Source organism: Fukomys damarensis, unplaced genomic scaffold (genome assembly GCF_012274545.1).
Source record: "Fukomys damarensis isolate Sample0158 unplaced genomic scaffold, DMR_v1.0_HiC HiC_scaffold_23, whole genome shotgun sequence".
NCBI lineage: Eukaryota > Metazoa > Chordata > Mammalia > Rodentia > Bathyergidae > Fukomys > Fukomys damarensis.
Window position 1 is genome coordinate 14,156,073 of NW_022900935.1, and position 24,743 is coordinate 14,180,815.

At 45.6% G+C, this 24,743-nt stretch overlaps 1 protein-coding gene across 1 annotated transcript in view; it reads left to right on the plus strand.

Moving 5' to 3' along the window:
* The window catches only part of Csmd2 (CUB and Sushi multiple domains 2), a 553,879-nt gene that overhangs the window by 312,140 nt on the left and 216,996 nt on the right, over nt 1-24,743 (plus strand). The window contains 1 exon segment of the mRNA XM_033767260.1: nt 5,171-5,353. Coding sequence (XP_033623151.1) covers nt 5,171-5,353 — 183 coding nt within the window.

The following is a 24,743-nucleotide window of genomic DNA, read 5'->3' on the forward strand; positions in this document are numbered from 1 at the left end:
CCATTGAGCAGGGGTCGATATGATCAGATTTCTCCTTCTGAGGGATTTTGCACTTCTCTGGGGAGTGCAATATAGAATAGAGAGGAGAGGCAGGGGCACCTCCCAGCATCCCGATGGGAAACTGAGGGCTGAACTTAGGCAGTGAGAGAAAAGACGGAGAGCAGGGGGTGCAGGGGCCTTCAGGAGGAGGAAAAGGCAAGGTAGAGTCTGGGTTGCATCCCAGGATTTTGGTCCAGCATTCCAGGCCTGAGGCTGGAGCCGCCTTCTCTGCTACCTCCACATAGTGTGGTCAGGTCTATGCCTTCTCCGTTCCCCTCATCATTTGCGTTGGAATTATGCCTATATCCACCTGACTGTGGGCTCTCTTAGTTCAAGGGCTGTGGGTCAAGCAGATCAGTATCTTTAGTGCTTAGCATGGCATTTGGCGCAGTTTCCAGGCAATCAATATTAGGTGAACTCATGCATTAAACAGAATATTCTCTGCGTTCTGGGCAAAGTGCTGGGTACACAGTGATCTACAGTATATAACTGATGCCTGCTTGTATAGGGCTTTCCTCGAGGGAGTGAGGGCACACAAGAGACAAGGAAGCTCTCCTGGTGGGCAGCTGGGAGGGAGGAATCAGTTTGACCCTTACCCAGTGAGATGGTAAGTGCCAAAAGGAAAGATGTTTGCCCCTTTTTTCTGCCATAGCCTCCATGACTAGGACAATACCAGGAAAATACTTACTGAAATAATAAACTAATAAATACAAGAATTGATCAGTGCTATGAAGGAAAAGGATGAGAGGCCAAAAAAGGAAAATGGGCACCATTCCAGATGTGTGGGCAGGGAGAACATCTGGGAGGAGGTGATGGTTTAAGCTAAAGTCTGTTACAGTGAAAAGGCGACTGTATGGGAGGGAGGAAAGGAAGCGTTACCTCAGGCTGAGGAGACCAAGAAAACATGACGCTTTCTGTCTAGAAAGGCAGCAAACAGTAGCCAAGTAGGATTGCCATCTCCCTCCAAGCCACCTGTCCCTTCCTGGAGCACATCAGGTATCTGGGGAATTTATGGCCACACATGGTACACTGAATTCCCTGTACACATTGTCATAAAACAAGGCTCCAATTTAGTTAGAAATTGAAAAAGCTGGGGAGAAGACCAGGAGGAGAATCACTGATGATAAAGGCCAAAACAGCCAAAAAAGGGAAAAGCAGCTGTGGGGAGCCTGATCAGGGTGGAATTCTGTGGGGCCTCAGAAGCAGTCCTCATAGGCTTCTCTGATTGCTTTTGGCAGGCAGAAGCAGAGAGGGGGGGGGGAGGAGAGAAAGACTTATAAAGTGGAATTATATTAAACCAGATAACAGAAATTGCATGTGTGATCGTTCTCTAATTCTAAATTCCATTTATCTATTTGTACTTTTCAATTCTGACATCTGACTTGGTTGGCACCTGACCAGGAGGTCCAAGGTCAAGGGCCTTTCAGGCAGGGCCCTGGAGCCCAGGGAGCCCTTGGCAGGAAGGCTCCAGCCAAGACAGGTGGTGTCAAGGGAAGAGGCCAGCCACCAGCCCTCTCTGCCTTCCTGGAAGGAACTTCCCAGCTCTCAGCCTACCTGCTGTCTTTCCTCTCCCCACCCCCCGTCTGCATTCTTTTTCTGGTTTGTTATTTGGTGTTGTTGTTGTTGTTGTCATTTTTTTTTTTACTTATTTTCATGTTTTGCAGTAGTGGGGATTGACCCCAGGGCCTTCACACTGGCCTACATCCCCAGATGTGCACCTCCTCCTGCATCCTCACCTCCGTGAAGGCATTCCCTGTGCCGAAATCCTGGAGGTCTGGTGGAGCCCTCCCCTCTGCTCCTCCTGTCTTCTCACTGATGATGTGGCCTGTGACATCTTCCTCCTTCACCCTTCCCGAGTCTTTCTGCCTCATCCCATCCCCTACGTCTGTGTGCCGTGCAGGATGCCATTAAAACATCTCCTAGACCGTCATGAGCCTTGCACTAGAATGCAGGTTCTGTTCGGCTCTAGACCGAGACACAGCTTGCACCTTCCTGCGTCTCTGCTGTGCCCTCAGCACAGTGGCTCACACTCAGTGGGCACTCACATGCTTGTCGAGTGAATGAACGCTTTCCCCACCTCAGGCTGGCTGCCCCCAGACTGTTCTCCAGGCAGTGGTCAGAGTGATCGTTCTCACACACAAAATATCAAATGCTTAACACAATGGAGTCGTTCATCGATTCCCCATTTTCTACCATGTAAAGTTCAATTTCCTTAGCAGGTTGCAAGGCCCTTTCCTGGTTGGCCTCGCCCACTGGTGCCGTTTCTAACTTTTCTAGCCTCATTTCTCATCACCTTGTAGAAGGGCTTGGACTTGCAGAGAGCAGTGCAGCACAACAATTAGGAGCATGGTTAGGCACGCAGCCCAGGTTTGTATCTCGAATCCACTACTTCCTAGCTACCCGATGTTTCTGTGCCTCCATTTTCGTGCCTTTAAAGTGGGGTAAACAGTACCTAGCTCTCGAGGCTGCTTGTCGAGGTACAGTGAGTCAGTGTGTCAGGTGCTCACAGTGTTTGCTGGCAGTCGTGCTACAGCTACTAATGATACAACTAGAAGTCAGTTCTCATCGTAAGTACAAGGTCGTTATTGGTGCTAATAGACTGCAACCCTGCAAGCAGTCTTAGTTCCGGGACTCGGAGTGGCCTTCCCCTGGACAGCCCTTCCTCCGCCTTCTCACCTGCTCATCTCTCACTTTGCTGGCTCCTCCACAGCCTCAGGCCTCAACTCAGACATCACCTCCCCTCCCTGACCCAGGGCTGGGACTCCGGAGGGGTGAGCGAGGCATTCACCTCGGTCACAAAATTTTAATGGTGGGGCCAAAAAATCAGTAATTAAGACAGATAATGTTTTAGGGCAGTGCTTTTAAAAATCAAGATTACTGCAAAATAATTCATGATAAAAAAAAAAAAAAACTCGGGTAGGTGGTAAGGCTAAGACATCAAAGTGCAAGATCAGAGCCAGACTTCAGTTCACCTACTGGTATTTTGCTTCAGTGCGGGCTAGATTTAGATGCATGCATTGTAATTTTCTTAGGGGAAAAAGGCTATATTGCATTAAGATTGAGTTGCCTTGATTACTGAGTCCTTGGTGTTCCTAAAATTTTGCATGCTCACTCCCTGTTTGAGTTAGATGCTTCTCCTGTGTGCTTCCATAGCACAAGTCACTCATGTCCTAAGTGCCTGTTTTCCAGTCTGTTCACTCCTTGGTGACAGAGACCATATCCAGATTTCAGATGCCTCGCATGGAGTAGGTACTCATCAAAGGCTTGCAATTACACTGTGGCAGGAGAAATTAGGTGGGTGCGGGCAGGGTTGTGCATACACAATGGGAGGCTGGCAGAGTCCTTCTTCCCCCTGAGGATGCTTGCTCTGTTCACCCCATCAGAGCCTCAGACTAGCTGCTGAGGTGGGGACAGACACACATTCGGCACATGCATGCCTTCTACGATATAGTGGGACTGCACCAGAAACTTTAAATCTGTCCTCAGCTCTCCCTTAGATACTGGGAAACTTCTACCAGGCCTCAAATGCCTGCAGTACTGGCGCTTGCATCCCAGGCAATCCCAGGCCCCACGTATGAGGACAGCTGGAAGAAGGAGGGCCCTGCTGCTGACTTCCTCCGGCCAATTTGGCATAGGGCCCCCTCTTCCTTCCCTTTAGTTGCTTGGGGCTCCGGGACCTGGACCCAAGGCACCACTGTTCCTGGAGCGCCTCCCCTACCCTGCCCCTGAGCGAGCACAAGGCCAGTTGCAAAAGCAGCCTCAGATATGGCGTCGGCAGGTGTGTGTGTAGATGGGGAGGCCAAAGGGATACAGGAGATCAGAGGTGGAGGAGCTCACTTTACTTGAGATTCAGAGGAGCTGACTTTACTTGAGATCACACACACACCCACAAACACACACACACACACACACACACACTGTCATCCTGAACCCCACCCTCAGCAGAGAACTGGAGGTTCTGGTCTTCAAGGTAAAATAAATATGACAGTCAAGAGCCTCTCTCTAGATGGCACAGCCATCAGCTGCCCAATTAGTCCACAGAAATACAGAAATCCCCCAGTGTGGCAAAAGAGGTTTCCCAGAATCACCTGTGCCAGGGCCAAATACAACAATTTCTGGGACCATGGCTTCTGACAGCCCATAAACATATCTGCAGGAAAGACAGAGCACCTCTTTCACTAATCTCAATACTCTTTCAGTCTCACCTCACCAATGGGCACCTTCTTCATGACTTTCTATCTTTCCCTGTTAAATTTATTTTATTTTTATTTTTTTAGCAGTAGGGATTAAAACCAGGGCCTTATGAATGCTAGGCAAGTGCTCTACCACTGAGCCACCCCTGGTTCCTGTCTTTCCTGTAGGAAGCCCTCCTCCCTGACTCAGAGTTCCACAATACAGGTGGAAGTCAGGGTGGCCGGGGCAGACCCCTTCCAGAAGCACCTGGGTCCTGCCTGACTCCCATGAGATGCCCATCATACTCTGAGCTGTCTCTGCGGCCCTCTGCATGGCTGACTCCCCACTGTTGTCTCAAGTGAGCTTAAAAATGCTCTAAACAAGTTATTTGTTTCATTTTACCTGTTACTGTCTCAAACTCAATTTTAAAAAGCCTTCCACAGTGCTTCTGTAAGAGAAAGCAGCCAGTATTGATCACCACCAAGTCTCTGGTTTGTGACAGTGCCAGCTGCCTCTTCACCTGAGCCTGCCTTTGCTGCTCTGGAATGGCCTGCACTTATACTCCATCCAGGGGCCCAGGGACAGTAGTGATCAGATGCAGGGTCCAGTTTAGTCAAGAAGTCTCCAGAGACTGGGATTTATCAGCCCCTGAAACTGGTAATCCGTTAAGAATAAAGATCCATTTTAAATAAAAATAGGCAAGTATCTAGAATACTGCTTGTGGACCAGAGTCACAGTCACGTGTCAGCTGAAGGACCTTTTGTCCACCAACACTGTGTTCAAACATGAATCTCACCTCCTATCAGCACATTAAATATCTATTTGTGCACCTCGGAGAGCTGACTCATGGGAAGGGGTGGGGATGGGGGTTGGTAGCAGAGCATGCATGGCGGACCTACAGCTCCAAAAGGTATTAAGTCACCTGTTGTCTCTGTTTTCTCATCTTCCTGTCTTTCAGAGATCGAGCAGGGCAGCTGTGGCGATCCTGGCATCCCTGCCTATGGCCGGAGGGAAGGTTCTCGCTTTCACCATGGTGACACGCTCAAGTTTGAGTGCCAACCTGCCTTTGAGCTGGTGGGGCAGAAGGCAATCACGTGCCAAAAGAATAACCAGTGGTCAGCTAAGAAGCCAGGCTGTGTGTGTAAGTGAGCGGGAGGTAGCACCACAGTGTCTTTACCAAGAGGCAGGGGTCATGTCCTAGTCAATCCAGGGGCCTCATCCTCGAGCACCTTTCAGGGTGTGCCAACAGCTCCACTCTGGTTGGTTTCTTCTGTTTCTCGGGATGTTGCTGGCTGGGCCCTTGTTTCTAGCAATAATGTAGATTATAACAATGAGAATGATTGCCCTTGACCTTTGGGGACCTCTTCAGACCTCATACCTTCCATGGTGACCCTTAAAAGCAAAGTAGACCCTTGGGTATGGCCCACAAGGCTTAGACCCAGACACTTCCTCCTCACCCTCATTACCACCACTGACACTGTAGAGTCAACGGGGGCTCCAAGGACCTGCATGTCTGTAAGGTGGTCCATACTGGCCTGCTGGTGCTGTGGGACACCACACTTTGCAGTACATGCATTTCCGACAGTTGCTGTCTCGTTGGATCTAGGAGTGGTGAGGACTCCAGCTATCTTGGGATGGTTGATCTTTGGGGTAGGGCTTGGATTTGGTCCCGTGGTGGAGCCCTTCTTCCTCCTTCCTCTTGGACAGGCTGGTCATACTTTGCGACGTCAATTGTACTGGAAGTCTTGTAAGTGTGAGGGGATGTGGATAGCAGGGGAGGTGTGGTCTCCATGGAGAAGTCCAAGGTTTCGGCTTCTCTTGGCTGTCACTTTGTCTTTCAACCCTCACCACTCCACCTCCTCCAGCTCTTTCAATGTGCTCCTCTCAGGAAATGTGCCGACCCTCCGCTCCTTCACCCACTTTGGTGGGTTATGCAAGGTCTCTGCATCCTGCATACCAGAAAATGCTAGGCCCATGGGGCCAAGGCAGGAATAGTCTGGGAGACTGTTGGCATCTCTGTGATAATGAGAGTTTGGGACCTTTGAGCTGGTGAGTCAGGGCGTACTACAGTGATTATACTATTGAAATGGAAAAAATCCTACTACTTTGGCATTTTTGAAGACTTGTAAGTTTGTGTAAAAGTATTCAGAGGTTTAAAGATCAAATCACCCTTAAATTCATATTGAACAAAATCAGCCTTACTGACAGAAAAAAAGTCAAATTGCACGGTATCTGCCCACCTCTGCTCCTCTGTGTGGTGAGAAAATGATGTTCATCAGTGTTAGCGCTTAGCATGTCGAGTGTCTCAGGAGAGGAGGAACGGGGAGGGTTGTCAGGGACCCCCTCAGATAGCAAGAACAAAGTGTCTGGCCACGGTACACACCAAGCCCAGGCAGGAGTGAACAGAGCAGGACTGTGTAAATGCTGGCTCAAGACAAGGCCTGAGGAGAAAAGGAGATGTGTGGAGCCCCATGTAAATTTCTGAACTTCATCTAGATAAAAGAAGACAGGAAAAACAGAAAACGGACGAATGTCCAGAATGGAAAGCTGGTGGGACTGAAGCTGGAAGGGCCAGGACAAAGTTTCCTGTCCCCACGAACTGAGATGTAAGGAGCAAGAAATATGGTATCTGGGGCTATCACTTGTGTGAATTTACCTGACTCTCTGGCTCTTAGGAGTAGTTTTAGAACATTTTCTAAAACTGTCACCAAGTGCAGAAGACCTTGAAGTGCTGCTCAGCAGGCCCTTGGTTTCCGGGAGCAGTGCAGATAGCCTCCAGCAAGCTGGACATTACTTGCCAATAGTTGACAAGAAAAGAGAACCGAGCTGTCCCTGCAAGTATGGATCAGTGCCCTCGGTGGTTTCCCTACAAGAATGAGGGGCCTGGGGCTTGTTGATAAGAACTGTGAAGCAGGTGCTCTGGGGACTTGGTATGGCATTTCTTCTTCTGGACAATTGTGGGATAGAGGAGGGTGGCATCCCCAGGCACTTCCATCACTCACTTGTGTCTGGATCTTCGGGTATAATAGAACACAACTTGAATCTCAAGGATGCAGGCTTCAGTGGAGGAGGCCAGGGAGAATCAACTGTCCTCATGCCTCTGTACCACATAGCAAGATTACATTTGTACCTCATGAATGTGAGGGACTGGCATCTGTCTGCTTTCTGATGAGTACCCAGCCCCTAAGCTGATGCTTTCAAAGGTCCTGGGCTTCGCTATCAGAGAGCTCACAATCTAATTTCTAGCATAGAGATAATGATAAGAAAGGTCTGAAAATTACTCCATAACGTAGATCATTACAGAGCAGGTCATTCTTTGACTCAGGGATGGTTCTGATCCTGACTTTAGACCAACTGCATCACAGCGTGAGATCCATAGAAAAGGGACAACATCGCTAAAAGTCTATAAAAATATAAAATAGGAAGATTGTCTCTGTGTATTATAGAGTGTTCATAAATGAACATGCAAAAGCACCTTGCAAAAGTCAGCCTGAATGTGCTAAAGTTTACCACACATGTCACAATAAATATTAATGCAATATTTAGCAAACAATGCTGCTGTTTTTTTCTTAAGAGTTAGAAAGGGATTGGGAAAATTACTTTGATGGCTCAAAATTTTGAATAACTGTCCAAAGAAATACAAAGCAGTACGTTTTTCTTCTCTTGAAACATTTTTTCTTCAGAACAGCTTCTTACGAGGGAATTGCCCTGCCGAGACCACACGAATACAGTATTCCTTCATGTGCCCAAACATCTTCTGTAGGAAGCAGAGACTTCAGAATCATTCGATTGCCTTTTTGAGCTGACCTCACAGTGGTAGAGGCTCAATAAACAGTCTTTTTCCATCTAGGTTTTCAGGATGATTATGTACCTCATAGTGAAAAGCATTTTGAAAGCAAGGATGAAGCCAGCTTCTTCCCCCTCACTCTCTCATCCTCCTTGGTTAATTCACATCTCCAGGGACCACTGCTCAAAATCAGTTGGAAATAGAACTGCTTTTCATCCATTCAGCAATATCCACTGAGTGTCTACCCTGTGCCAGACACGAAGTGTTGGATTCAGAACGACTCGGTCTCTGCCTCGGAAATCTGCTCAGCCTTGCTGTCCTGCAGAGAGAACGTTGGTCAGGTCCTGATATTCTTTACCATCTAAAATCTCTGCCTGTACTGCTCAAAATCAGTTGGAAATAGAACTGCTTTTCATCCATTCAGCAATATCCACTGAGTGTCTACCCTGTGCCAGACACGAAGTGTTGGATTCAGAACGACTCGGTCTCTGCCTCGGAAATCTGCTCAGCCTTGCTGTCCTGCAGAGAGAACGTTGGTCAGGTCCTGATATTCTTTACCATCTAAAATCTCTGCCTGTTTAAGCCTGTTCCTTCAGAGAGAGAGAGAGAGAGAGAGAGAGAGAGAGAGAGAGCCATTCCCATACAACCCTACCCAGTCATTCCTCCACCACAAGAGCTACAATAGAAAGGAAGATACAAATAATTCTGAGGGTGGTTTGCACAGTACTTGATGCTTTGTTGACAGGCTAGCAGAGCACTTCACACTTCATAAGGAAGCCAGAAAACCAATTATCAGTCCATTAACAGCCACTTTCAAAAGAAGTTTCAAAACAGATTTCACCAGAGATGTGCCAGGACAGCAAGAATGTTCATGCTTGCTTTTCTTTCCTTCACCATTTTGTAAAGCACCATAAAAAGTTGTGAATCCTAATTGCTTGGGTCTTAATATATGTGGTGCATGTGTGAAATGGGAAGGCAGAGCCTCCTGGGATATACAGTTTAAGTTACAGCAGATCAGCTGCTGAATCTGGAGGGGTCAGGAAGGGGAAATTGGGTCCTTAGGTACTCAGAGAAAATATCACAGAGGATACAGGGCTCAATCTGGCCTGAGTGTTGGGAGCCAAAGGAAAGTGTCCCACAAAGGATGCTACAGGTAATGGCCCTCTTCTAGTGTCTAGGGTCCTTTTCCCTAGATTCTTTCCCACCACATTTCCTTGGAAGCACGTGCCCAGGCACGCACACATGGTGCTCATGCACACGCACGCATTCCTCCAGAAAAAATGGATTCTGCCAAGGAGTCATGGTGAAGTTGATCTCTCCTATGCATCATTACTCAAATATAGGGTTATTAATCTCGTCTATTGATATTTTAGCCCAGTGTTTTTGGGTGAAACAGTCATGGGCATGGCAGGATGCTTAAGCAGTATCTCTGTTCTTTACCCACTGAATGCCAGTATCACCCATCCCACAAATCAGTCGTGATGACAAAAAAACATTTCCAGAGGTTATCATTTATTCCCTGATGGAAAAATTCATCCTTGATGAAAAAACACTGGCCTAGAATAACTTACTCTCATCTAATATGAGCATCTCATGGGTTTGCATTTTAAGTAAGGCTGTGATTGGTCTGTAGCATTGTAACAGTGAGAAAGTGTGGGGTGAGAGAGGATGCCAATATTTACTGAGTGTTTTACATTATTGGGAAATAGGAATCTTCCCTACAACTTTGTATTATTCTCTTAGGTTATATGAAGTCTGTTCAAATATATGGTAAATGTTTAGATTTTTTTTTTACAGTAAAAGACCCATTGACATTACTTGCTCTAAGACTGTTCCCTTTGCTTCAAACACATTTATCCCACCATCCTTACTGCTTTCTGAAGCAGTTCTGGAAGTCCTCTTTCGTGAGTGTCTTTTATAAGGTGTGATAAAAAAACACAGTGAGTGCTGCTTCCAAGGTCCATCCAGTGGGCAGGCGGGCTCATGAAAACATGACAGCATGTCCTCATCCGCCTTATTCACCACATCTGGCACCTTGAGACTTCTGGCTCTTCCCCAAAACCAAAGTGACCATGAAAGATAAGCTCTGTGAATCGGTTTAGGACACCAAGGCAGCTACAACAGCGCCACTAAAGACACTCATGAAAGAGGGCTTCCAGAACTGCTTCAGAAAGTGGCAGGAACCATGAATGGAAAGGTGTGTTTGAAGTTTGAGGGGGAATTTAATGGCAGACTGTCTTTTACTGTAATAATTTTTTAAAATGTAAACATAACTGTGCTTTTCAGTCATACCTTAGAATGAAAACAAAGTTCAAGGAGATGAGGCAACTAACTCAAAGGCTATGCGGCCTTTAAATGCTGGTCTAGAGTTTGAACTACAGTGGTACCTTAGTTCATGAACTCTGTTCTTTCCACAGTTCTGATTGCAAACCAAATGGAGGAAAATGAAATGAAATTCAATGGTTAGGTTCAATGTTGACCTTCTGGGGAAATTTGATTTGATTCTTGTTCAATTTGGTTTGTGACCAGAATCATGGAAAGAATAAAGTTCATGAACCAGTGTACCACTGTAGGCATTAACAAAGCAGCAATTTGAACCCCAGGTTTCTACTCCAAGTCCTACACTTTTTCCATAGCTCCAGATTTCTGGAATCTGAGAATGCATCTGTAGAAAAGAAAGGGAACCCTTAGGATGAAAACAATAGATCAGAGTACAGAAGCGCACTGTTGGCTAAGTTATCCTCATGAAGTAACAGTCTGACCAGAGTTAAACAGATTCATGAAGGAAAGATATATGCCCATTATTAGAACCTTACCCATACTGTGTATCAGTGTGCACTATGCTGCTGATGAAAGCTTTCCTATTCTTTACTGTTTCTCATTTTTTCTACTCATCCACTTATCCATCTATCTTGATTTATTGAGCACCTACTATATATAAAGTCAAGAGCATAAGAAGGTATGTTAGTCCCTAGTCACATTCTAAGCTGGAGGGCAGGAGATGATCCTACTCAGGCTGAAGGAGTAATGGGTCAGGGCCATGCCCCATAAAACATGCTGTAACTCTATATGAAGAAATGTCTACCACTTAAGGGCCAATAAGCAACACAGGCTTTTGTTATAGCCTAGTATTTTAAAATTTTAAGCAAATGTAGTGATTTGAATAAAAGGTTTAAAGAAAGAAAATAATCTCCTTCCCTTAAGTGAAAATTGCTTTCAAATTTTCTTCTTTTATTGGTGTATATTTGCAATTCAGAGGGAGGAGGTTTGCTTTGGGGAATGGGGACACACATATAACATAGCTCAATCTTTTTTGGAGCCTTAACCTCCCGTTACCTCCACACTAGATCCTTGTCAATTCCTTTTTTGATTTGTACCCATCTGCACACATCTTTCATACTGTTTTAATGAAAGCAAACATAACCATTTTCTATGCTGTGTTTCAAAGTCCATTTTATGCCATATATCTTACCATATGGCCACGTGTCTTTCATCATTACCCATCTTAAGCTCAATGGAGTATTCTGCCTAGTGGATGGACCATGACCTATTCAGCCAATTATGTTCAATCATTTTATATAAGGCTGCAATTAACATCCTTATGTATATGGCTTTTTCCCCCTTCTCTTAAATTATTTCCCTAGGGTAGATTTCCAGGACTAAGATTATCAAGCCAGTGTATGAGCAGTTTTATTCTTCTTTTTTTTTGAGCAGTTTTATTCTTAATACATACTCTTAGCATTCCCTCCCTCAAAGGGTTGTACCTTCCCATAATGCCAAGCAAGAGTCGTAGAATTAAAAATAAAATTCGTACAATGTGAGGCTCTCCTATCCAAAGACGCATCATATCTCCTTTATGTTCAGCTACTTTCACTTTTCTCTTTAGAAACCACAACTTTGTGGTTTTCCTCATGTAGATCATATGTAGCTTGCAACCTTTATGAGCTTCCCTAAGCTTCAAGTATTTGTGTGGCCTTTTGAAACGTGCTGATTTTATAAGTAAGAGTTGAACTCATTCCTCCAACAAATACCACTGACCGCTGTAAAGCACCCAAGGCTGTGATCAGTGCTGGGGATCCAGAGATGAGTGGAGTATAGCCCTTGATCTTCAGGAGAGCAGCTCTCCCCATGCAGGGACAGACAATTCTATAAATTGATGTGATCTCTTATGGGTTAAAATATAGTTTTCGATAAGAAGCCACGGTGCTACAGACACATTTCGGTTCTTTCTTTTACTTAACACTTACTTGTTCAGCATCTGGTGGCGCAGGCATCAGAGTGGGTGCTGAACAGATTACTATGGCCCCCGGTCTCGTAGGGCACAGACTCGACTTCATCCCTGTTGGAATGGGGACCTGAAGTGCAGGGACAGCACTGGGGCCCGGCTGGAAAATAAGACACGCCAGTGGCCGCATTGAGTTCTGAGAGAAGACGGGCTGTGGGGCTCTGCAGGAAGGAGATGATCTGTGGCTGCACTGATACGTAAATGCGTGCGCACTTATATGCATGCGTTCGTGCACCGCCAGCCTGGGCACCTGGGTGTCCAGGGATTCCTGGAGGGGTCCACATGTAGATACGAGTGGAGAACAATGAGCGATGGGGTCCATGGGAACAGAGGCTGAGTAGTCTCTGAGAGCCAGAGAACGTCCTGCTAGGGTGGGAGGTGTGAAAGAGGTGCTGGGAGTGCTCAGGGATTTCCACCACAGAACACTGGGTGGGGACGTACTCCTAGCTTGTATGAAGCCAACCTGGGTCCAGCCCCATCTCGCAGGGGCATGAATCTGTGCATGTCTCGATCCCTGTGTGCTAACTGTGGCTAAGTAGGGCGTTCCTATTTTCCTTTCCAACTTGAAGGCAGTCTTTCTAATGTGAGAATGGGAATTCGATGTGGTCTTTGTTGTACGTATTTTCCCAGTCTTGTTTTCTTTTGTGTGTATATGCGTTGCTATTTTTCATTATACAGTTCTTTTGCATTTTCGTGTAGGCAAATCCCTCAATGTTTGTGATTTCTTTTCAGAGCTAACAAAGTTATCATACTGTCTCGGTTCTGAGAAACAATTCATTCTATTTTTAGTTTTTTGTCAGTAATTTGATTTTTAAAACTGCAATTTGTTGATACATCTGGAGTTTATTTAGATGAATGCGTAATATTGTCCAAACTTTTAGGCAGTTTTCCAACATAATTTATTAACTCACTTCCCTTGTGATTTGAGGGAAATGGATTATTTTATCACATACTGAATCTCCTAACGTAGTTGTCTATTTCTTGAGTCACCACTTTGTACTGTTGCTCTGTCTTAGCCCTGATATTGAATAATTTTAATTGTTGTTTTATAAAATGTTCTAATGTCTAGCAGAGTTAGAAACAACTCCTTCCTCCCTTGATTATTTTCTCTTTCAGAATATTCATTGTTATTTTCTCTGTTTGTTGTTCCAGATTAATTTTAGAATCATTTTCTCAGAGTAAAAATAAATCCTGTTGGGACTGTGTGTGTGAACTCTTGTTAAACTATAAATTAACTTGAAGAAAATAGGCATTTTATAATACACAGACATCCCATACAGCTGTGAGGCGTGTCAGTCCTTTGGTTTCTCTTCTTTCATTTTGCTAAATTTAACAGCTCTGCGGTTTTCTTCATACAGGTCACATACATGGCTAGCTACCTTTCTCCTTAAATAAGCAGGTGCTTTTTTTCACTTCCCTTCCCACCTCAACCTCTGTGCCCTGTGTACAGATGAAGCTGGCCCCCGTTTCCCCTCCTCTCCATGGCTGAACCCTGGTATCTCCTGAAAATGTATCATTCCAGACTTTTCAGGACAAGTGCAATTTCACACATTCTTTGCTTTGGCCCGGCAAATATGATCACAACAGCTAGAGTTCTTGGAAATTGCTGTTTGCAAATGTTCAGAGTCTTCGTTGAGACAGGCGTGGCCTGAAAAGTATTACCCTCAGTACAGGGCGGTGATGGCGAACCTTTTAAAGACCGAGTGCCAAACTGCAACCCAAAACCCACTTGCTTATCGCAGAGTACCAAGGCTGCAATTAAATCTGAATGTTGGGGTTTCCATTTATCAAAAACAAACTCTGCATTGACATCTTTTGTCTCAAAAGCAAAACACAATCACATGTGTGCCTTAGGCTCACCATGACTTGTATAAGGGTGATATTCCTGGGAATGTTTGTGATCTGGGCAGAGGCCGTGATACTTCCTCTGCTTGTTATAACACCCTTCTCATTTCTCTAAACTTCCTACAAGGTCCCATTGACCACAAGAAGCCATAGGAAATAAGCAGGGAATTTGGGGAGTTCCAGAACCCCCTCTTTCTATTATACTCAGCAACCTGGGCACTGAGAGTATGTGGTCTCGTTCTGCTGCTGGTGATGAGGCCTGACTGCAGAAGGGCTCTTGGCGGCCTGAAGGATCCTTGCCTTGACAGAGAGTCATGGTGGTGGAAGAGGTGGGGAGATGTATCTGCTTCTGCACTGGAGTATGGGCATGGCTGTCATAGCTGAAAAGCATCCTGAGACCCTAGGGTATCCTCGCAGGGCACACCAGCGTTAAGGGAGTCCAGGGCTGGGAGGTCTGGCCCTGAGTGAAAGGATAGCTCACAACAGGAGCTGCCAGCATTGCTTCAGGACATGCAAGGAAGTAGTCAACCCTTGTTTTACCAGGCCAGTTGGGTCTCCTTCATTATAGGTTGGCTTGATGATGATATAGGCATATTTGGCTATGAAGTAGGGGTATTTGGTGTGAGTCAGATCCTCAACCAAGGGAATGGGCTCTCCCCTGCAGCTATACACTGCGCCAGTCAGAGGCCACCATTTCAGAAAGGGCTTTAATCACAGCAGGGATGAAAGAATACAAGAACCAACTTAGAACCCTACACACATTGAGGAAAGGATGGAAGAGGGTGGCAGGGGTCCCAAACTCGGAGAGCCTATGAGTTCGCTGACTCATCTCAAGCCCACCAGATATTGACTCTCCAAGTCCACCCTCACCCGACTGGCTTGTGGAGATGGAATGTCCCAGCATACCGTCATCCAGCTGGGTGTGGCACCACATCTGGCTGTAAGAAGTGGGCACGTGTTCAGCGTACCTAGCCACGGACAAGTCAGGCAAAGATTGGGTGAAAGGGTGGCTCACAGCAGAGGTCCCGGCAAATTTCCTGTCAGAATGTCCGAGGAAGCAGTCAACATTTTCCTATCAGGCCAGTATAGGCCCCATACGTCACTTGCCACTTTTGTTTCCATAGGCAGATACTTTTCCAGGGAGGGCTGTATCTTTGGTGGCCCTGCCCAGTCTAAAATGGACTCAAACTCAGCTTTGAGTGAGTCTTTGGTCACTCACTTTAGACTCATTCAAAGGCATTTTAAAATGCAGTATTCCTGGCCTCGTTCCCAAACATTCCAATCGAGCCGGCCCAAGATACCATGTGGCATGACCTATGGTGCATGAGGTGATCTATTGTGGTCATATGTTGTTGCTGTATAGCTGGGCAGGCTGAGGCTGCCATAATTCAGTTGTTCTGATGTCATGCTCTTCTGGGATTCATGGAATATCGGCCTCCATGCTGATATCTTGGCAAGAAATGAAATGTTGGTCCAGTACTTTGATATTTTACATCTTGATACTGTGATTGCCTGTTTTCATTTAATTTAAATGCAGCAAAAGGGGAAGGGGAAGGGCTTCCGTGGACCGGTCATCGAGCTCAGCACCCTGGAAATATCAGGGGCGATTCTCATATGTTTCTTGCCTTCTAAGAGCTAATACAGCCTAGTGAGTGATATAAGCACACACTTTTATGACAAAGCAGTCACTGGATTATTACAGCAATAGATGTGTTACAAAGTGCTAGAAGAACGGAAGGAAATTTTATTCCAGTTGGCAGCTTCTCAGAAATTTTCTTGGAGGATTGTAACACAGACAACATTTCAATCCCGTATGACCCAGGAATCTGTCCAGAACCAAACTGCAAACACAGCTTAGTCCACACTCAATTCAGAGACCATTTTCCCCCAGGCCAGAGTCCTGGTCTAAGCAATGTTAGGACCACAGCTACTGAGTAGTAGTGGGGCTGGGAGATCTGACCAACCTGTAGGAATCTAGCTATGATGGTGATCTCCCCTGGGGGGGATGGGCTATCTCTGTCCTTCTTGATTCTACTTCCGCCTTGCACACCAAGCCAACAGACTCTTTTTCCTCTGTGAATGTTCCAAACCCTGTGTGTGCCTTCTCCTTGCGCTCTGCTGTGCCTGACTATGGAGCTGTCCAGGCCGACACATAATCTCACCTACAAGGGTCTGTCCTCACAGCTGCTGGCTTCAGAACAGCAGTGTGAAGCTCTGCCATGGCCCCGCCCCATTCTTTGAGCCTCTTGGCAAACTTGTGGTTTAATTTGGATATAAGCGCATCGCTCTGCCCTGGTTATGGTGGGTGCCCTCGGTCCTGTGGTTCTCAGCAGGTACTGCTGACCTTTTCTAGGACTTGGCTTTCTAAGAAGGTCTTGGGTTACCCTCTTAAGCCATCCCTCCAGTCCTTATATACAAAAACACTTTCCCTGGCTCGGTGGGCGGGGGGTTAAGAATGGGAATACTACCCATAGGCTTCCTTGTCAATTCAGATAAGGTTTCCCAAAGGCCTGGAGGTTGTTATCTCAGGCTAACTGTACACGGCCCTGGAACATGGTGGATTCTCTGTAAGAAAATCCACACGAACTTCCAAATGAACTTGCTGAGCAGCAACTTATTTTTGTTTTCAGTTTGAAGCATGACTAGAACTTGGCCAGTTGTACTTCTGAGGGAAGGTAGTCCCTCGGCCATAGGAGTCATGGCGGGCTCTGACAGAGCTCAGGGCTCACAGAAGTGAATAGGCCCTGAGGGCCTCAGAGAACCAGTGGCTGGGTCTGCAGAACTGGGAGCTCCTCCTGAGCCACAGGGAATGCAGTCCACACCCTTTCTTGGGTTCCTCTGGGATGCCGGAAGGCCTGGGCTCTTGGACGACATCACACTAAAACACTTTTCTCCCAGCTCGCACTGGTGTCTGGCTGACCCAGGTAATAGCAGAGCTGTGGCTAACCCCAGTGGGAAATGGAGGCCAGCCAAGATCAGCTCCTGTGGAAAGACAGAACCCTCTGAGGGTCACTGAAGGTCCCAGGAGCCAGGCCCAGGCAGCTGTGTGACTTCACCGGGATTAGAGGCACTTCGCTGAGGCCGTGGAGTGAGTTATCAGGGCATCCATCTTTCACCCGAAATGTCACAGGCCTCGGAATCCTACAAGGACAGTCAAGGCTGACACAATCCATCCCTCAGGAATGGAGCCATTTAGCACCAGGGGCCCTCGTGCTACCCACAGAAGGCAGCAGCCCATACCACCGTTAGCAGTCGAGCACCAGTCATCCCTACACACAAGGGATCCTGTTGGAGTCTTCTGGATCCAGGGCCACCTGTTCGTCGATTGAGAAGAGGAGGGGTGGAGGAGCAGAGAGCAAACTGTTTGGGGAGGGGTCTCACTTGGTAGAGGCTGTGCTATGAGATGCGTGGGAGATACCTCTTTGGCTGCTCTACTTGGCTGGGTGAGACGAGAAATGCACTGGGAAGAAGAAGGAATAGAGACTCACCATCAACAGCACAGCCGGGACAGGTCCTCTTGCTTCAGAGTCAGCAAGAACGGAAAGCACACACCCGGCCCCAGGCACAGGGCTGCACTCTGTGCCTTCTAAGCCTCATTGCTTTGGGTCTTCGCAGCAAAGCTGTAGTTGAGAAGTTATGGGCTGAGGATCTAGCTCAGTGGTTCCACTGCCTGCCTGAGTTCAATCCCCATTACCAAAAAAAGAGAGAGAGAGAGAGAGAGAGGGAAGTTATGCATCCAGTTTTTATACATATGGGAGAAGACTCGCTGAGGTAAAATACCTGCTTCTTCCCCCTCATTGTACAGTTAATAGGTGAAAAATAACATGCAAACCCAGTTATTTTTTACATTTGTTCCACCTTTAGGTTGGTGTCTTGGTTTTGCTGCACATGAAAGTGTGGTCTCTTTTCAAGGTAAATGCCAAACCTGTGGAGCATGGATTCAGCTATTTCCCAGGAGCTTAGAGCACACTTCCCACTTTGTTCTTTAAGGCGTCAGACTCTGCTCCTTGAGCTGGTCACATGAGACCCTCAGCCAGCAGTTGAGGAACACATGAGAGGTCCAGTTCAGTGGCTGTCCATGGAGAGGGTCTGGAGGAGCGCCAGCACCAGGGGTGATTAGGTGACCATCATTCCAGAGCTGTGGCCAGGACCAGCTGTGGCTGCAGGATAATTCCAGGCAGTGGGTAATCCCAGAGGCCATACTACTGTGCAGGTGGGTGATTTATACCAAGGAACTATCCTGTCTCTGGGGCACACAGGAACAGGGTCCACCCAGAGGTGAAAAGAACTTAACAGCTGTGGCCGGGGATTTAGCTCAGCAAGTGCAAGGACCTGAGTTCGATCCCCGGTACAAACACACACACACACACACACACATACACACACACCCACGGAATTTAACAGTTGTTGTATTTCCACAGCATAAAAATGCTTTTGTGCTTTTGTGGGCAGGAAATAAAACAGCTATGAATGGGGGGAACCATATGTCTCTATTTGCTTAGTAATATCCTACTTCACGTGTTTTGTGCTAGGTAATTATTTTTATTTATTTATTTTGTACTAGGTAATTATTAATTGTACCACCTCTCATTTTCTAAAGTGTCCCTCATAGACATTGTATTATGTGGCCACTTTCACCATAGCCTAACAGACTTCATGCCAAGCAAAGGCCTGGGCCTCAGCTGAGTGATTTGGATGCCATGGTCTGCGAGGCTGTATACGACTAAACCCTTCTGAACTCACTTTCATCACACAGCATTCTTCCCCTTGAAACTCTTTCCTACCTCAGTGCCTTTGTACTTACAGTTCACTAGGTTGGAGTATCTCTCATACTACTGGGTTCTTCTCATCATCCCTTAACTGTCACCTTATCCTGAAGACCAATCCATCACCCTTTATTTTCTTCATGCCCCCTTTCATATATGCATCAGTCACCTTGTGCTGTGGTGTCAACAGCATCAAGATATTAATAGCCTGTACCTAAAGCATGCTGTTCTCGTGGCAGAAGGCAGAAGCTTCAACAGACAGAGGAAAACCAGCCAAGCATATTGAAAGCCTGCTTGGAAATGCCTGTACCAGGTCCACTCACATTCTGTGGGGGAAAACTCACAAGACCAAGAGCAAAGTCAATGGTGATAGGGGTAAAGAAGGTCCACGTAAAAGGAGGTGTGGCAAGGACGGGGAGGGAGCATGTGATTGTGAACAATAATACAATCTATTGCAATAAGTGTCGCTTATTTCACTTGTTGTATGACACTCTCATTTGACTGCAGCTCCCTGAAGCAAAACTGTCTTGTTCATTGTATCTTCAGTGCCAGTCACACAGAAAATTCTTAGTAAGTGTCGGGTTCTCATCTTTGTCACAGTTGTTATTATTCGTATTAGTATCGGTGTTATTGTACAGACAGAGCCAATGTGGTAGAAATGGAAGGGATTTGGTTCAGAACAGCTTCCCCTCCGCCCAGCCTATTAGTAGCAGGATTTTATTCTTCAGCCCTCAGAACGATGGGCTTGTAGCCATCAATAGGTGTAGGTATAGGTAGGCATTGGAGTGGGGGTAAGCTTGATATACAGACTCCTTGACTACAGAAAGGAAGGATAAGTGCAGGGTGGAAAGAACCCACACCATTTAACAGAAATAATGCATAACAGTTTTTCATGTGGATGAGAAGGAAGAACATTCTAGAAAGATAAAATAGCCTGGAGAGTACGGAGATGAGGTTAACCTGTATATTTGTAGAGCTGCAAATGGTTTAATCTAACTGGAATAGAGTGTTTGCTGGCTGGGGGAAAAAGATCAAAGAGCTTAGCAAGGGCCTCAGGTTATTAAGAGTCTTGAGCCCCTTTGTGAAGTCTAGACTTTTTCCTCTGTGCAGCAGGGAGTCTTTAAAGAATTTTAAACAAGGAGGTAACAGAACAAAAGTTTGTAATTTATAAAGCTGATCCTCCATACCAAGCCAATATGGAGGATGGATTCAAACCGAGTGAGATTTAAAGTGGGAGATCAGGGAGCCTATTATAGTAGGAAGAAGATCTCCCCTTGATAGGGTGGGAAGAGGTCGTGACAAGTAAAAGAGATCGTGACAAGAGAAAATCAACAGAAGTCCGTTACTGATTGGATGTAGGGATGAAGGAGATGGAGCTTTGCTTAAGCAACTAGATACTGTCATTCATGGAGGCAAGGAATGGAGGAGGCGTTCAGAAAACAGTTTAATTTGGAACATGCATTTGAGGTGCTGGTGGGATCCCAGGACAGAGGTACATCAGGCAGTTTTGTTTTGTGTCTGGAATGTGGCAGGAGGGTCTGGGGTACTGGTATTTGTTAGGAAGCCAATGATATAAGGAGAAGAGAGGGCAGTGAGAAGAGGGCCTGGCCCATACCTGAGTAATGGCAGAGCTGAATCATTTGTTGATACCAAGGAACATTCTAGGTCCTGAAATCTAGAACCACGTTTGGGGAAGAAGACCGGGAGTTCGTTTTTGGACATGTTTTATTTAAAATCATGTGATAAAATCCAGATGCTTTTCCATGACCTAAAAGACCTTTACCATTCTCTGCAACTCATCTCCTGTTTCTTGCTCCATCGACCACCATTCTTCTGCCACTCTGGCTTCCTCTGTCCCTCACATACACCAAGCTCATTCCCACCTCAGGGCCTTTGCACTTGCAAAATTCTCTCTGCCTGTAGTAATCTTCCTTAGGATGGCTGGCTTCTCCTCATCAGAACATAGTTCAGAGGCCTCTTCCTCAGACAAGCCATCTCTGACCCCCCTGATTGAAAGCTGCGCGCCCACATTCCATTACTGTTTTCTGTTTTGCCCATACCTACTAGAAGTAAACTTCACGGGAACTTGATGCTTGCTTATCCATCTTTTTGGCTATTAACCTTCTTAGATCAGTGGCTGGCACACAGCAGGTGCTTCACTCCCCTGAAGCCCGAGCCAAGTGGAGACCATTCAGAGAGCCTTGCCCATAGGGCTCCAGGGCTGGAAGAGAGGTCAGTGCATGTGGGGTGGGGAACCCTGACGAAAGTGTGTGATGTGAAAAGACAACTCTGAAAGAGACCCTTTCCTGCTCCAAACTGTAACGGGCAGGTTGAAAAGAGGAGCTTTCAAATGACTGGCAAGATGCAGACAGAGCAGGAGGTCACAGCAGAATTGGGTAGCACAGAAGGCAAAAGGGCAATGTTTTAAGAATGAGGGAAGGGGCAGCTCTGTTGGATGCCATGCTAATTTGCCTCAGGTCACTCACCAGCATCCAAATTCTGCCAGGCCAAGAGATGAGGATTTGAAATAAGGAATAAAAAACAAAACAAAAAACCTTGAGCACAAGCATGGCTTTTGAATCAGATTACATCAAATATGAATTTAATAGAGCATACAAGGTACTTGGGAAAAGCATATCCAGTACTCTCGGGGTCCTTAATACTTCTTTTAGAATTTGTGTACATTTCTGAAAGGCATCCTCGGTGTTGCCTGTTTTACATTTGTGTTTTTATAGTACATGTTTGCGATTCATCATGAATGCATCCATCACGGGGAGTTGGTACATGTCTACATTGAATTGTAATCGTTTTGTCTTCAGTATTCTCACGCAGAACTGGGGCTAAAGTTCGTCTTCTTTATGACAAGGAGGAGCGCTTCCAGGTGACTAGCTTCACCCCTGACCCAGGTTGCCTTGAGAATTCCCCACAGCCTCCTTGTAACCATTAACGTTAAAGGATAATTTTCACCAAGCTCCAGTACCAGGGATAATGTCAAGACAGAGGAGATGGAAATTAATATACGCTGAGCTGAGCAAAAAGACGCAAAGGGAGTGGGGGGGGTATTGTAAAGCCACTGCCTTCAGCACAGCAGTAGCATTAATCAGCAAAGCGACCTCAGTTTGCTGATCCAGAGATGTACAACGAAGCAAGAGCTGTCTGATTGGGGACCTTCTGCTTGGGTGAGCATTGCTGGAGAAAATCACCCAAGCAGGCAAATTGGCATTGCTGTAAGTTCATGGTCACCAGTCTCAATCAAACCTGCAACAGTACTTCGCAATCCATCTGTGCTTCTCAAATCAGTCTGGTCTCCACTCCTCCGTGGAAACCATCCCAAGCATTCTCCACTCTCCTCAAACCTTCCCTCCCCTCACACTGCACTTGAGAATGACCTTACTTCCGCCTCATGGGCAGCACACTGAACTTGCAAATACCAAAGATACCAAACCTGTAAACCTATACCCTCCTTACTCTTCCTCCATCCTCTCTCCAATTGTGATAGAGAGATGAGCGAGCCTTTCTCCCAGGAAAAACCAAACCCACTTGTAGATTAATATATAAAAAAATTTTTTTTGCCGCCTGCCTTGCAAGTACAAGGACCCAAGTTTAATCCCCGGTACTGAAAAAAAAAAAATTTAAATGCCCACATTTAATTTTAAGGTCAGAAGCCTTCAAACACTTTTAGCATCACAATAAAAATGTGTTTTATATTGCATCTAATACACACTTGCACATAATTAAACATAGAATTCACAAAAAAATGCTCACTTTTTGTACTTGTAATGGACTCACATATTTTTCCTGTTCCCTTTCTTTGGTTTCTGTGTTTGTTTTTAACATCCTGCTCATGACCTACCTTATCAATTTCACGACCAATCTCTATTGGGTGGTAAGCCACGGAGTCATACATTTTGCTGTACCTTCTGTGTTATTCAGCTTTTCATTACTATAACAAAAACCTGAGATAATTCAGGGAAATTTTATTTCAGCTCACATTTTGGAGGTTCCATTCTGTAACTGGTTGGCTATTTGCTTTGGTAGGCAGCACATCACGGCAGGAGCAAATGGTAGAACAAAACTGTTCATCTCCTGGCGAGGAAGAAAAAGAAGAGGCTGGAGTCCCCAGTGATTGCCTGTAAGGTCCCAGCTCTGGAAGGTTTCACTGCCTCATAATAGGGCCACTTGAGAACCAAGGCTTGAACATGCAGGCCTTTTGGAAGACATTCAAACTATATGGCTCCTAGAGCTCGTTCTTCTACAAGTTCCTTGCTGTCAACACCTGCATTTTCTCAGGTGTCTTGAGAACCAAGGCTTGAACATGCAGGCCTTTTGGAAGACATTCAAACTATATGGCTCCTAGAACTCGTTCTTCTACAAGTTCCTTGCTGTCAACACCTGCATTTTCTCAGGTGTCTCGAGTGTTTTTGTTAAGAAAACAAAAGCATCTTTCTTCACAACCACATCTTCTTGCAGAATCTTGGAAACTCTCTTTCATATCTAGACATTTTTGACAGGTTCCCTTTCCTTGCTGTGTGCGCACCTCACCTCCCAGTTTTCTATTGGTCCACCCCATTCTGACTTTGGGTCCCCGCTCCTCTGAATCCGTTCTCACTGAGGCCGCCAACAGGCCTCTCCTTGCTCAAACCTGATAAGCGTTCTTCAGCCCAGAGGATACTTCGGCTCAGAGTCCCTTCACACAGGCATCCCTTCCTGTGCCTGCAGGCCCTGCCCTTGTCCCTGTGGCACTGCGTACTGTGCTCCTGGCTTCCCTTCTACCTCTTGACTGCTTAGTCTTCACCTACTCAATAGCTCTGTTATTTTAAATTTTTGTTTTCTAATAATACTGTCCACCTTTCCACATCGTCACTGACCTAAACTTTATTTTTTATTTTGTTAGCTGCCTCTTAATTTCCTCATCCAATATTTCTATTTCAAGTGCTTTGCTTTTTGTTGAACTGTAGTTCTTTATATATGATGCATATTAATATTCAACTGTAATAGCATACAAATATTTTCTCTCCATTTATTCCTCACTGTTTAGCTTTTCTTTATGGTAATTTTTGAAATCCAGAAGTTTTCTATTTCTTTAGTTTAAAATATTGTTTCCCTTACCATTTCTAATTTTGATATAATGCTGAAGTCATTCCCAACCTCTGAAATTAAACACATATTCTTTGGTTTTTTTTTTTCCAGTATATCTGTGGCACACGGAGTGAGGTGTGTGCATCTAGTCTTTGCAACAACTGGTTAAATGTTTGTCCTTCCATCTTCTACTGATCAAGCAACACTTTCCCTGAAAATTTGAAATGACCCCTAACCATGTGCTAAATTCTTGTGTTTATGAACTTTTTTCATTTCCCAATGATATCTTATATGAAACCAGTACTACACAGATTTAATTATTGCAGCTTTTCATAAATAGCAATATATTGTACTTAGTATCTGTGTTGGCAAGCTCTCCCTCCATTGGATGGAAACAGGCACGGTTGAGAGGTTGGGCTGTGGAGCCAACTTGACTGGAACATTGTGTCAGCATCACCCCTTCCAGTCTGTGTGACTATGGGCAGCTTGTTTGAACACTTGGACTCAGCTTTTGCATCTGTAACATGGAATTAATAATAGTACCCATGGCAGCTATTGCTGTAAGCTTAAGACATATGACACTCTTGGAAGGCCAGCCAGCACCTCATACGTTATTATTCCTCATCTATCTTGAGGAGAACATGAATACTTTATCTTCTTTATTCCAATAGGTGGATCTTATAGTTGTTTTGCAGTACCAGGAAAACTATGGGGTGGATTGTGCCTGGAGTTGGGCTAAATTTATACCATGACTTGAGGGTAATTGTCA